A 13,799-nucleotide genomic window follows, 5' to 3' on the forward strand; every position below is an offset into this window, starting at 1 on the left:
TTCATTTCTTAATCTTAGAGCCAGTCAAGACTTATGTTTTGTCTCCAAGATAAACCCAACAAAAAAAATTCAAATGAAAAAAAAATATATCATCAAAAAATGAAGACAAGTGCTGCTTAACTTGACATATTAGCAAAAATCTCGCAAGCTCAAGTGGGCTTAGACTTTTGAGGATTCAAAACTTGATACCACTGAGTTTACTAAAGGAACTCTAAAAGGTTCAAGAGGATTAAACTCAGTGCGACAACAGCACATGTGCACAATAGTAGATTCTACACAAGAAGGCTTATGAATGATTGCAACGAGGTATTGCTATGAATTATAATTGATGGTTTTATTTCCGTCTTGACATTCTAACAAACATCTTTCATGCTCTTAACAATATGGATCGCATAGTTCGATAAAACAAAAAATGATAACACCATCTATCTTCTAGGTGAACCAAAACATAAAACGCTCAATATGGATGTTCTATCAAATTCTTCACAAGAAACTATAAGAAATTTCTTTCAATCAAATTCTAAGCAACAACTAGCCAAAGAATATTCTCAACGATGCCAAAGAAAATGCCAATGCTACGAAAGCCCTATGGAATCGATATCATAAAACACACAATGACAAAATTGGAATACTCATCAGACCATGAAACACCAACTGAATCGGACTCATATTGATAGATTACCTTGTGTTTTCAGCACATATCCGAAAATTTCAAACAAACCAGCGAAAAAATCGAGCAAAAGGGTTGAGCGTTGGACATATTACCTTATATCTCTAGACTCTCATGGTAGGGTAGAATCTCCTATTAGGCTTGATAAATGAAAATTCTAGGATCTATGGAAATTTTGAAATCGATTTCTAAGATTTTGCTAGAAGAACGATGAACAGAAAAGAGAATCATCAAATTTTCAAAGGTTAATTTCAAATCGGAGGGGGAGAGAGAACCTGAAGTTGTGTTGAGCGTCGTTGAGGAAGAGCGATCTTCAATGACGAGCTTCAACGACGAAGATGAAGAGCGTCGATGAAGAAGAGCCAGACCTTCATTATGTTAAGCATTGAAGAAGAGCTAAATAGGAGAAAAAGGAGCGAATGAAAAAGAGCATTGTACCTCAAAGAAAGCAAGAGAATCAGATTTGGGAAAGTGTTTTCACCTTCTTATTTGGGGGAATTTACTTTCTTATTCTAATGAATAAAACTTTTGTTGGCCGGAAATTAATTTCCGTTTGACCACATCATTTTTGGCGAACCAAACAGACGAAAGTCCAAAAAACACTTTCCCTAAAAACACTTTCCCCGAAACAAACACATCTTGGATAAGACAATATGCCGAACATGTGATTTTACATGATTCGATCGATGCGATTATAAATCAAGCGATACGACGGGAATTACAAAAGTACGCGAGTCACTCAAACTCTTTGTATTTTTTTTTCAGCCTCCAAATACATCACATTTGCACACTATTTAGTTCTCACAATTTCCCTTGAGATAATCTTTCGATCTCATGGAGTTACTCGTAAATGTTACCACAAAATTTGTTGGCTCGAATCGAATCATGGATGCAATTCGCGAAGAAGTCACGCCTTGAAATCATTCTCAGCTATTTGCATGGGCGAGGCGCACCCCTCAGAATCGGCGGCTTAAGGACCAAAACTCGGGATTGGATGTAAAACATATATGCCTCGGACGAAATAAGAAAGATTCGCAATAAAACTTCCATCAAAGAGAAGCAAATAAAAGGCTTTCATAAAAATTCTCGTAAAATCGAGAATGAGGTTTTCGTTCTGTTCATGCCGGATTATGAATTAGTAATCGCATCCAATTTTCAAAAAAATTCCAATTATTTCGAACTTTCTATTTTTGGAATGGGATATTTATGGAAATCCGACGAGGAAAAATATTCCTTGCTTTGTTATGCAACCAAGTCCAATTTGGACTTTCTTTTAATCTTCATATTTGGATGTCCTTTGGATAAAGGCTCGACGAAATTTCTTAGGCTGCGTTTGGTAATTGAGATAAAATTCGGGATAGGATAAGATTTATCATATCCTGTGTTTGGTGCCTACTCGGGATTGGATAAAGTAAAATATAAGAGGGATATAGTCGGGATAAAATTATCCATTGAGGAGGGGAGATAGAGGTGGATAGGATCTCTAACTATCTTATGTATAAGCTATTTTTTTGAATAACATTTTTCTTAAATCAATAAAATTAAAATAGTACTAGAATATAAATAATATATGATTTCTAATATAAAAAAATCAAAATAAAAAATAAATTCAAAATTATTTAATTCTATTTTTATTTATGTATTAGAATTTCTTTTTATCTTATGTTATAAGTTCAATATATATATATATATATATATATATAGAGTGTTTATATTTACGACATATTTTACGCATTTTAGTATTTTAGGAATATTAGTATAGTTTACTATTTAATAAAATATTATTAGAGAATGATGGAAGGGGAAAAAGAAATTAAAAAAAGAAAAGGAAAAATAGTGAAAAAAAGGAAAAAAAAAATGAAGTAGGCAACAGTGTAATGAGATGTCCGTACTATCTCCGATTGTGTAACTTTAGGACAATAAACAAAATAAGATGTGAAAATATTCGACTTTATTGTTTTGATTCACCAAATAGTAGATATGATATAGCAAAATCCCTGGATTTCATATCATATCATATCCAATCCTATCATGTCTACCAAATGCAGCCTTATTTGATTCTTTTATGGGTTCCAATTCGACATACATTTTAATATTTTTCACCCTATTACTCCTTTTCGAGCTTTTTAAGCGTGAATGCTTGAGTAACCATATTATCCATATATACGCTATGGTTCAAATAAGTTGTAACTTTTATATGTTTTTAGAATCTAATATAATTTGAATAAATAACCCTAGATATGAAGCATAATTTGTTCACATAATAAAACAATCAACACTCGAGATTATGATTATTATTCATCTAATAAGAGTGGCAATCACATGTACGGAGCTAAGTGCGACGGGAGCAAACATGGACACAAAATTACTTGAAATCTTGCTTTGATTATTTACGGCATCGATGATTATTTTGGATAATTAAATATCAAATCATGCATTCATCTAACGACTTTAACTTTTAGAATGATTAATGGTAATCGGCAATTTCACATGATATGACAGCGGAATCCTAAATGGAGATGACAAATCGATCCGTCAATGTTCATTGGTCGACTGTACAGCCAACGAAAGCGCCATAAAGGGTCGCGTGTTTAGTGCAAATATTCTCTCAACTTACCTCCTAATGAAGACGAAAATATATTTGTGTCGCATGGAATGTACAGTAGATTTGGGTTGTCGACAGCTGGATAGTGGATAGGGTCTTGTTGGACGGTGCCGCTGATTGGGACATGGCGGCTCATTTCTTTGACAAGGAGAGCTTAAGGATTTATTTTGGACACGTGGGAACCACCCCACCACGTCAGAGCGCGCCCCCCATCCGTCGGATCAGCACGTGATCGACAAGACGCGCCCCGAGAGGGCCGTCGATTCCGGCGGTTGACCTTGACAAAAAAAAAACACGCGTGCACGAACTGTGGGGGTTCTCTCGATTTGAACCGAGGGGGAAGCCGGATCGCTTCGCTGTCCCTTTCCATATTCGGGCCGGAGAAATCCCGATTCGGATCCTGATGTACGGACCCGAAAAAATGGAGGGTATCCGGGGCCCGCCGCTCGTACGGACCAAAGATAACGACGCCGACCACCGGGTGTCGCTGCCATCTTTCTGCTAGATCTCCACTCTGTCGACTCTCTCTCTCTCTCTGTGGAAACAATGGCGTCTTAGCTCTCTGTTTCTCTCTCCTCGTATAAGGGACTCTCGACTCCACTTGGGTTCTTCTACGTGGCCGCCTCTTCGCTCTGCGTGTGCTCGTGGGTGGCATGGACGCTGGGCGGGCTGGGTTCTCCGATTCCAACGACGTCAGCTACAGCAGCTGCATATGCTCCACGCCGGCTCGCACGGAAACTCCCTCCTCCTCCTCCCTCCCCCACGCGGCGCCGCCGGAGACGCAAGCCCTGAGAAAGCTCTCCGACAGCCTCGAGTCGATCTTCGAGCTTCCGCGGGCCGGCTCCGGCTCCTCCTTCTCCGACGCCAGGATCGTCGCCGCGGACGGCCACGAGGTCTCCGTCCACCGGTGCGTCCTCGCCGCGCGGAGCCCGTTCTTCGCGGCTGCGTTCTCCGGGAGTGAGAGCGGAGTGAGGCTCGAATTGAAGGAACTGGCCCCGGATTTCGGGGTCGGGAACGAAGCGCTGGTAGTTGTCTTGGGGTACCTGTACAGCGGGAAGGTGAAGGCGCTTCCGAAAGCGGTTTGCGACTGCGTGGACGACGAATGTTCGCACGTGGCTTGTAGGCCAGCGTTGGAGTTTCTGGTGCAGGTGCTTTATGCTTCGTTCAGGTTTCAGATTCCTGAATTGGTCGCTCTGTATCAGGTATATCTGCAAATTACTCGTGTCATCTGCCTCTTCCTCTCATGTTGCTCTTTTCGGATGATTGATGGCGACAAGTTGCCAACTTTATACTGATTCAATAGCAGAGAGGCCATTCTCGGGGACTTCAGGTTTTGAAGTTGCATCTGAAGAGTTCTATTATGCATTTGAAGCGAAATTAACAGAGGGAGTTGAGTTCTCTTTTGTGGTCCTGTGGTCAAAGAAAGGAATTAGGAGACAAATCTGTGCCTTTTGTTTTTTAGTTACTCAAGTCAGCTGAAGCTTATCTATCTGCTTCCACCGTCAGTATGGGAAATTTAACCAGAAGAACTTAGCTACTGGGTACATTGTTTACTTTTCCCCCTGTCTACGGTGCCTATACCTTCTGAGCCTATGTTCTCTTTCCTGCACGGCCAACTCAATCAACAAGTCCATCAATGGCCATTGAGCATCAGCCTTAATGGTTGGAGGTCTGAGTAATTGCCTTAATCGTTGCATTAACTCTTATCTTGGTTCTCTTTAGCCCTACGTGTCTTATCCCCTGGAGGTCTTCCTCGGCTAGCAGGTTTTTGCGGTCCGCTCATTCCAATATTTGACATACCACGGAAATGAACGGAGAGGATATTAAGTAGCCTAAAAGGAGGTCCTTTTTTCTTCTTCTTTTTGTTGTGTCAAGGTTTAAACCTCTGACTTCAAAGAACTGGCAAAAGGAGTATAGCAGTCTAGTTCTAGCTTTATCTTTTTGGTTTTTGAAAAGCTTTCAAGAGCGGTTGTTCTATGAACTCAGCATTGGACAAAATTGGTATGCTGAGGGGCACCAGAAAGTGGGATAACTTTGACTAGACATATGACCTGCGTAGTGAAGAGCATCTGACAATTTGGAGCTCTTTCATAATTAGCCTTTTACATTTAAATCGACTTAATGGGTCAGTCGTGGCAACTTTATGGTCGATTAGTTCCCTTCCTACTTGATGTCATTACATGAGGTTTGTTTCGACACCCCCTTCAATAGGATGATGTGACTGACGAGACCTTGTCTATTGTCAAACTGCTCAGTAGTGCTGCAGCAGTTGGAAAAAGATATTGGCAGAGAAAACTACGATAAAGAAATCTACATTCAGTGATTACGGCTAAGAAGACTGGATTATTTTCCTTTAAGTTTTTTTTGCCTAAACATAGTTGCTTTGTTCAGCATAACTGAATTGGACTCGTTTGTTTGCAGAGGCGCCTACTTGACATTCTCGACAAGGTTTCCCCAGATGACATTTTGTTTGTGCTTACGGCTGCAAACGTATGTGGTGATGAGTATCGTGGATTGCTGGCACATTGTGTGGAATATGTCGCGAGATCTGATCTCGATACTGTAACCCTAGAGAAAGGCTTGTCTCCCGCTATCATTCAACAAATCATTAATTCCCGTTTGGAACTTGGCCTGAACATTCCTGAATGCATAAACCTCCCTGACAAGCATGTGAAGAGAATTCATCGGGCCTTGGACTCTGATGATGTTGACTTAGTCAGATTGCTGCTGAAGGAGGGCCATACCACTCTGGATGATGCTCATGCACTTCACTATGCTGTAGCATACTGTGATGCGAAGACCACGACTGAGCTTCTTGATCTTGGAATTGCCGATGTGAATCGTAGAAATGCAAGAGGCTTTACAGTTTTGCATGTCGCTGCTGTGAGGAAAGAGCCAAAGGTTATAGTGTCTCTACTGACGAAGGGAGCACAGCCTTCTGATCTCACTCCGGATGGTAGAAAAGCTCTTCAACTATGTAAGAGGTGCACAAAAGCTGCAGACTACATGGAGTCTACCGAGCAAGGAAAGCCTTCACCTAAGGATAAATTATGTGTTGAGATATTGGAACAAGCTGAACGAAGAGAACCTTCACTTGGAGAAGCATCCTTTTCTCTTGCGATGGCAGGTGATGATCTGCGAATGAGATTGTTGTATCTGGAAAACAGAGGTGAGATATATGGGTTCTATTTTTTCCTTGTCCACTTCAGTGGTCCTTTTTTAGGATACAGATTGAGAAAGCCCAGTTTCTGTTCCTTGCAATATGGTTGTTATTAACAAAAATGCATTTGATATGCACATTCAAAGAACCTGCATATAAATAATCTGCTTGGTGTAGGAGTTATTTGTTTACACAATTCTTCTTAGCAAGCTCCCATGCATTATTTGTTGGGCACTCTTAGCGTTCCTTATGGATTCATAAGTGGACGGTGCATTTGCATCAGTCTCAGATGTACACAGTGATAGAGCTACGGTGCTGGGAACTTATTAGCCACTTCCTTATGCTGTCAGTTGCCATCATTGTGCAAACTTGTGGGGTGTGCATGCCTGTGAACAAGAGAGACACAGAGTGATTTCTAAGACAAGCATTCTTGAAGCATATTTTATTGAAATAGTCCCTTGTTATAGAGCCACTAGTCTGGTTGAGACTCTATTTCTTCCTTTGGAACTTAAAACTTTCTCAATGAAAGTTTCCAATGTCTAGTATGATAAGGATCACTTTGATCGTATTAGGATGACAAGGGAGAAGACATGTGAGTATTTTTTCATTTAGGTGTTTCCTGAATTCATCTATATCGGCTTAGCCTTTTCAGTTTGGTTCCTAGGTCAATCTTCATTATTTTCCTTGTTGTATCCTGAGAGTTTTGGGGCAAATGAATCAGTTGGCAGGAACTGTTACATCACTTGTGTAGGACGGCATCTGCTAACTTATGTTAGTGCCTCCACGTTTTGCAACATAAATTCATTTAAATGAATTGGTCATCTATTTGTCGTTTGAAGAATGATCCATATGATGCTGCTAGTCTCAAAATTGAGAAGCCAAATAAGATTTTGGAAATAACCTTCTTTGCCAAAGGAAATGATGCAACTCAAGCAATTGATCTGTTGATGCTAGAGAAAAGCTGATTCTTGTGTTAAGAAAAGGAAAAGTTGTGTGATTTCCAAGCAAGCTGCCTTCCTTATACAGTTTAATCATAACATTCATGCATACTGTACACGAAATTCTCTCGTAGTTTATAGGTTTGTACCCACTTACCTGTTTCAATATTGTTCATGGCCCGTCTTGGCTCCTGGGACTGATCCTGCTTGGAGGCATCTCCTGTTACATAGGTGCAAGGCCAACGAAAAAACCCTTAAAGTAGAAAGCATCAGTGCAGATCATCGGTTAGTTTGAGTTCAAATTAAAGTATGTTTCTCTAGCATATTAGAGATTCTCGATTGAAAACATTGGCCAGAGACATTAGTTTGTTGCAAGGTGTAACAACATTTTCTTGCAAAGAGGAAGAGGATTTTGTTTGTATTGACTAGCTGATTAATTTGCCCATAGAAACTTTGGCTTCATCTTCTTAAAGTTTCCAAGAACTCAGTGCCATGACATCATTGAGCATCTTTGATGATGGATTCACAAGGCACTCTGTCTTACTTACTCTTTACCATTTCATTAAGCATGGTGTTGCCGTCTGAGCATAATATAGAAAATTGGCTTCTATGTGCCATTATCTATCATTTGGCTGTGCTTGATGCTTAATTTTTATCTAAATTTCCAGTTGCACTAGCAAGATTCCTGTTTCCTACTGAAGCACAAGTTGCGATGGATATTGCTCAAGTGGGCAGCACTTGTGAGGTCCCATTAGGTAGCAGGAATTGTAAGGACTTGGCTGGCTCGCCAGGGACGCATGTGGACTTAAACGAGGCACCTTTTGTTATTCATGAGCAGCATCTCAAAAGGATGAGAGCCCTCTCCCGAACTGGTAATTTAATCTCTAGACTGTAAGATTGTGAACTTGTCATCTTTTGGCACCAGATGATCTCTTGCTTTGCCAAGGGTTGCTCTATCTAGAAAGGGCAATTTTGAGAGTAAAATTCTATGTAGGAATTGGTCTTCATAATTTAGCCGCTATAACCAGCAGCGACAACACTCATCCACTCTGCCATGCTGTTGATTTCAATTACTGAAAGTAAATATAAGTGGCAGGGTTTTATGACGGTGCATTCCTTATATGGTAAATGTAATACCAGCTCTTAAGAATTTGCACTTTGAGTGTTAGTTACGACCATGATAATACCAAAAAAAAAAATTTCTTAAGGTTTTGGGACCACGACACTTTGACTTGCATGTAATTCACTTCAATCAGCCCAGATTTTTCTGACAGGACAAATAATGCGCCTCTTATATATATGAAGCTGAGGATTATGTTTGCCTGATTGCTACCATCATTTGAACAGTGGAACTCGGCAAGCACTTCTTCCCTAGATGCTCAAGTGTACTTGATAAGATCATGGATGCTGATGACTGTACTCAGCTAGCATTCCTTGACAATGGCACTCCGGAAGAACAACTTCTAAAGAGGAGAAGGTTCACGGAAATTCAAGAAGCTATTAGCAAGGCTTTCAACGAGGATAAGGAGGAGTTCGAGAAATCACACGTTTCTTCCTTTTCGTCATCTTCATCTTCAGGAGCAATGAGGCCTAAGAGAAAGCTCCGCATCAACTAATGATCAGTGTAAGATTTCAGAAACGTATGTACTGTTGTATCATAACCGTCTTTGTTTCTCTTGGTTTGCATCTACTGTTTTGATTGGGCATTCAGAAAGATAGGAGCCTGTTAAGCTCAATCGGCCATTTCTCTCAACATTTCTGTAAACCAGTGCTGGTCTTTCAATCCTTTTTGTCATGTTAAACAGGAAACTTTGCGAGTAAATAGTCAAGTGCATATGGAATCTAGGAATTGTGTCCCAAGTACTGTAGACATAGAATTTCACAATTCACAGTAGAAGATCGCGCAACAAAATTTTGTTGGGATGCACAGAAAAGCATGTATTCCAATACATAGTGGCGCAAAGCACGTAGATACACCTATGTCGTACATACTGTCGTTCTCTCAAAACTCATTAGTATTTCTTGTGCATATGGAGTCAGTAAGAATGTGAAAAATTGTGGATCACATAACAAGAATCTATTAAGAACGGTAGAGAGACGCAGAGAAGTCAGCTGGAAATGTCTGATGTTGACTCAGGACTTCATGCTCAGACTAAAGACATTAGGGGGTGATCTTCTTTTGGGAACATCATGGAGTTGGTGCATGCATTGTCTTGGTCCATTGTTTGTGTTTATCCGCTCTCTCTAGTAAGATCTTATCTAAATTTAGTATGGGCCACATCTTTGAGTGATTGATGTACTCAAAGGTACACCCAATGTAGATAAAATCTCATGAGGTAGACTTTGGAAGGACACCCGGCCTAACTTATGTTAGGGTGTGGTTCATACTCCCCATTGAAAAAAAAAAAACACGAGAATCTTGCTTGGACCCTGTTATAGCTATTGATATATATTCTTTTTCGCTTGTTCTTGAGTGATGTAATAGAGAGGTGAAATGTGTTAATTGTAATAAAATCATCTACTGGACGTAATTTTAATTTAAGGGTGAATCAGGATAAACGTTATGTCTCGATTTCTCTTTCTCACTTTTATACTTTGTTTCGTTGTGCGGCGAATCTTAACAACTTATGCCGTGAAAAGTTCTCATTTGATTGAGAGAATTTTGGCCCTCATTCACATCGAATATGCACATCTTGTCAAATGATGAGACGGGGTACTTCGAAATTGGTTCACTTTGTCTGAGATTAGGGAGCAATTTCTTTTTTTGGTCGAAAGGGAGCAGATTAATTCTCTAAAAGATTCAGTAGAGAGCTGAAAGTCACAAATTCTCAACCAGCAGAACAACTTTTCATGACCCATCCTCTGTCGCATCGTAACACAGGCAGTGTTTTGAGGGATTGAAACTCCAATGCTAGAAAGATGCCCTTGATTTGATGTCCATTACTTTCAACCAGTTGAATGATTGCCGCATGGAGCACAATCAAGAAAGAAGAAAGATCGTCTCTGTAAGAATACATGGACAACTGGTAACTCCTGACTAAAATTTGGTCATGCAAAACATTTCGCACTATAAACAGCTTCTCTTTATACGTAACTGGTTACAACACGCCAACAAAAGAAAAAATTGGTGCAACCTAGAGAAAAGAACACCGAGGGGCCTTTGATGCAGTGGTGAAAATGGAAGAAACTGCAGCATATGTACACGTATGTGCATTTGTCGTCGACATATCAAGAACCTAAGTTTAATGGTCGGATTCCCTCTTCCTTCCTCTGTTTTCCAGCATGTCTTCATTCGGCCAAGCAAAGAGACTTCGCTTCAGAAACTCTCTCCAATTATGCAAAAGCTGCATCATGTGATCTGGTCCACAAAAAAAAAAAAAAAAAAAAAAAGCAGCAACAATGACTCTGGTGTCAGCTTCAATACACAGACAATGAACCCAAATGGGCAAGAAAATAACAGAGAGAACAGAGCAGGAGTACCATGGAGATTCAGGGCATCGGTGCCGCTGCTTGTTGCTCCACCAGTTCACTTGTGTACTCACTCTAACCACATGGCTTCTCGATCAGACCCTCCACTTCGAGATAGATTCTCGTGTTGTTCAGCGCCAGGTCGTCGTCATCATCTTCTACATCAGCTGCATTGTCGCCAACAACCGCATTGTCTCCGAGGAGCTTCACGGACATCTCATGGAAAACCAAAGACAGGTGCAACGGACTAGCTCCGGCCATCTGATCCGGCGTCTGACCCTGCGCAACCCTGAAATCTCCACCACCCACTAGAGAAGGCCACGGATTGTGCGTCTGAATGGCCTCAAAATCCTCCAGCCCGACACTAGTCGGCCAAGACTCCATCTGTGCCGAACCATCACTGATTCTCGAGCAATCGACAGTTGGCCTTTGAATCTTGGGATTCATTGCGTCAAGCAAGCATTTGGTGGCTTCGCTATCTGGACCTAGCAATTTGCTCTTCTTGCATGATTCACGAGCTTTTAGTTCTCTCTTCTGCCTCCCCTTCCGGATTACATGCTGGACAAAGTTGGGGCATTTGGCTGCTTTGGAGAGGAAGAGGAACATCTGCTGGTGCCTGCACTCGGCATACTGAACCAGCTCGGCGACCCCGTCGATCTCATGCTGTGAGTTCTCCCGCTCTTCTCTTAGTTTCAGGATCTTGGCCTTCAACGTTTCCTGGTCCTTCTTCAGCATTTCGAGTTCGGCTTCCTTTTCGGCTTTCGGGTGATCTGAGGCAACGGCACTTCTCGACGTCTTTCGTTGCTTGCTGAATTTGCCTCTCCTCTTTATATTCTTCAGCAAGTGCTTCTTCCCTCCCTGAAAACCTTCGTTTGCAAACTCCCATCTATCCGTATCGATCTTCCTAAAACCCTGCAACATATCTTGCATCACGATGCATGAAGAACACAAGATAAGAGGAAGCGGGGTCCAGGAGTTCATATTGAACCAAAGGCAAGAGAATAGAGAATAAGCAGAATGATGGCCAACAAAGTTTGAATGGAAGATGTGCGCAAGAGGGTATTATTAGGCCGACATAGAAAGAACACGAGTTATAATGCGCGCGCCAAGGAGAGATTGTTACAATGATCCGAAAACCAGCACAAAGATTCTATGGACAATTTACCATCTCAAAATCAATCGGGCTACAACTACATACACGACAGTGCGGGATTATGCTTTTGATCTTGCCCAAAGGGAAGAGAGGAGCCAGGAGGCTTTACCAAAGCCCGAACCAGAACAGAGCGATGCCCAAGGAAGCTCATCTTCAGCTAGAATGTGCATAATCGAGCATCGAAATAGCAAAATGCAGAACACAAACATTTCTAAATCCAAATTCAAATTGGCCATTTAAGAAAGAATTCAAACACGAATCGATGATCTTCAACGGGCGTTCTGATGTTATGATTCTGCAAACTACCATCTAAAGCATCATCACTTGAACACGATGACGGGCCATTGTCGCCCGGCCACTCCGACCCAAATTTTGGTAAACATATGCCACATGATTCATGTTAATTCATACAGAATCCATGGATGTCGCCCGCCATTTCAGATCTATTGGTTCCTCGTCCCCTAAACTAGGGTAAAGCAAAGATTAATAAACGACCAAAATGGGTCAAATATCAAATCTCAACACCTGAGCAAAACGTCGCGAGCGGAGTCCCTTGGATCCGAAGCCTCTTCGCCCCGGGGACTATCTGTCGGGCCGATGAAGAGTAGCTGGATGCTCCGAGAGGATCACACTCCGGACGACATGAAAGAAAAGAACCGAAACAGAGTTAAACCAAAGTACTACACAAAATAGTTTGCTCTTACCTAAAATGGAGAAAGTTTGAAGCACAAAATGGACCAAAAAAAATAAAAATAAAACAGAATCCCGTTCAAAGGAGGTACCCACGTAAGTGTTGAGCTGCCTAACGAAGCTGGAGAAGTTGGAGTGCTTGAAGTATCGAGGCAGGCCCAGCTTCGAGAACTCGTGCGGGTCCCCGCACCACGAAGCTGTCCCGGCTCGAACCCCACGACACTACGGCGTCCGTTCCCGGGTCCGACACCATGTTGTACGTCTTCCTCAGGAACGGCGCCGGCCCGGCCACCGCAAGCCCCTCCATCGGTCTCGCTGCTGCCCGCAACGAGCACGACGGCGAAACGGCGGGAGCGTTCCTGGGATCAGCAACGATCCTTTTGCCTCGTGTGTGCGCCATTCCATTGTACATGACATGAAGATACAATGCATGGACCAGCCAATTGGAACCGCCGGGATAGCGATACTCAAACATTTAGAGTGTCGTAATTTTCCTTGGCCCTCCATTGGAAAAACATTTGAGTATTTTAGATCCCTAATTTGACTTTTGTATCTATACAAGTATTAATATTTCGTAATATCTGTCGATGGAGTTTCAATAGACTTCGTACTCGTATCCATCCGTCCATCTATTCGTTTAAGTTTTTAGATTGAACTTTTTAATACGATGTGAGATCGAATTCCCCCTCGATTTTGCTTCGCTTGTACGAGTATCCCAGCGGTTCGCGCTGTGGCCTGCTTTTTTTTTTTGTCTGTTCTAAAACGTTTTGGCCGGGTCGCAAAACTGGGCTGTCGTCCGACGAAAGAGAGAGCGGGGCAGGGGAGACGCACGAAGACGGGGATTTGCTTGATCATGATTTGATTGGTCCACGTGTCCGTGACAGTCGAAAGGCTGTTCGTTAGGAGCTTGCCAAGGTTTCGGGAGGAGGCAGGTGGGGCTGCCGCGCAACGGTACCGGGTTTCGATCCCTTGATCATGATTTTGATGCTTGTTACGGACACGTGGACCAATCATCATTTTTTGCTTTTGTCGCCATCTCGTTCTGCCTTCACTTACGCTCGCTTTCTTGCCTGGACGTGACAACCAAAAAAGCCTTGGAATACTAGGATTTACTC

At 41.9% G+C, this 13,799-nt stretch overlaps 2 protein-coding genes across 3 annotated transcripts in view; one reads left to right on the top strand and one right to left on the bottom strand.

The window, feature by feature from the left end:
• Positions 1 to 9,216, top strand: part of LOC115756327 (BTB/POZ domain and ankyrin repeat-containing protein NPR1-like) — a 32,967-nt gene extending 23,751 nt beyond the window's left edge. Inside the window, exons 3-6 of one of the 2 annotated variants that reach the window (XM_048277795.1) lie at positions 3,836 to 4,477; positions 5,697 to 6,444; positions 8,042 to 8,245; positions 8,721 to 9,216. In XM_048277795.1, coding sequence (XP_048133752.1) covers positions 3,929 to 4,477; positions 5,697 to 6,444; positions 8,042 to 8,245; positions 8,721 to 8,989 — 1,770 coding nt within the window. In that variant the 5' untranslated portion in view covers positions 3,836 to 3,928 and the 3' untranslated portion in view covers positions 8,990 to 9,216. The remainder of the gene's footprint in view (positions 1 to 3,835; positions 4,478 to 5,696; positions 6,445 to 8,041; positions 8,246 to 8,720) is intronic. The other variant, XM_048277796.1, reaches the window with a different exon arrangement.
• A 1,296-nt stretch (positions 9,217 to 10,512) lies between these two features.
• On the bottom strand, positions 10,513 to 13,055 carry LOC115756331 (heat stress transcription factor A-9-like). Its single transcript, XM_048277813.1, is given in 4 exon segments — positions 10,513 to 10,731; positions 10,854 to 11,753; positions 12,781 to 12,870; positions 12,872 to 13,055. Coding segments are annotated over 3 exon segments (1,047 nt in total). The 5' UTR covers positions 12,992 to 13,055; the 3' UTR covers positions 10,513 to 10,731; positions 10,854 to 10,916.
• Between the last annotated feature and the right edge of the window lie 744 nt (positions 13,056 to 13,799).

Source organism: Rhodamnia argentea, chromosome 4 (genome assembly GCF_020921035.1).
Source record: "Rhodamnia argentea isolate NSW1041297 chromosome 4, ASM2092103v1, whole genome shotgun sequence".
NCBI lineage: Eukaryota > Viridiplantae > Streptophyta > Magnoliopsida > Myrtales > Myrtaceae > Rhodamnia > Rhodamnia argentea.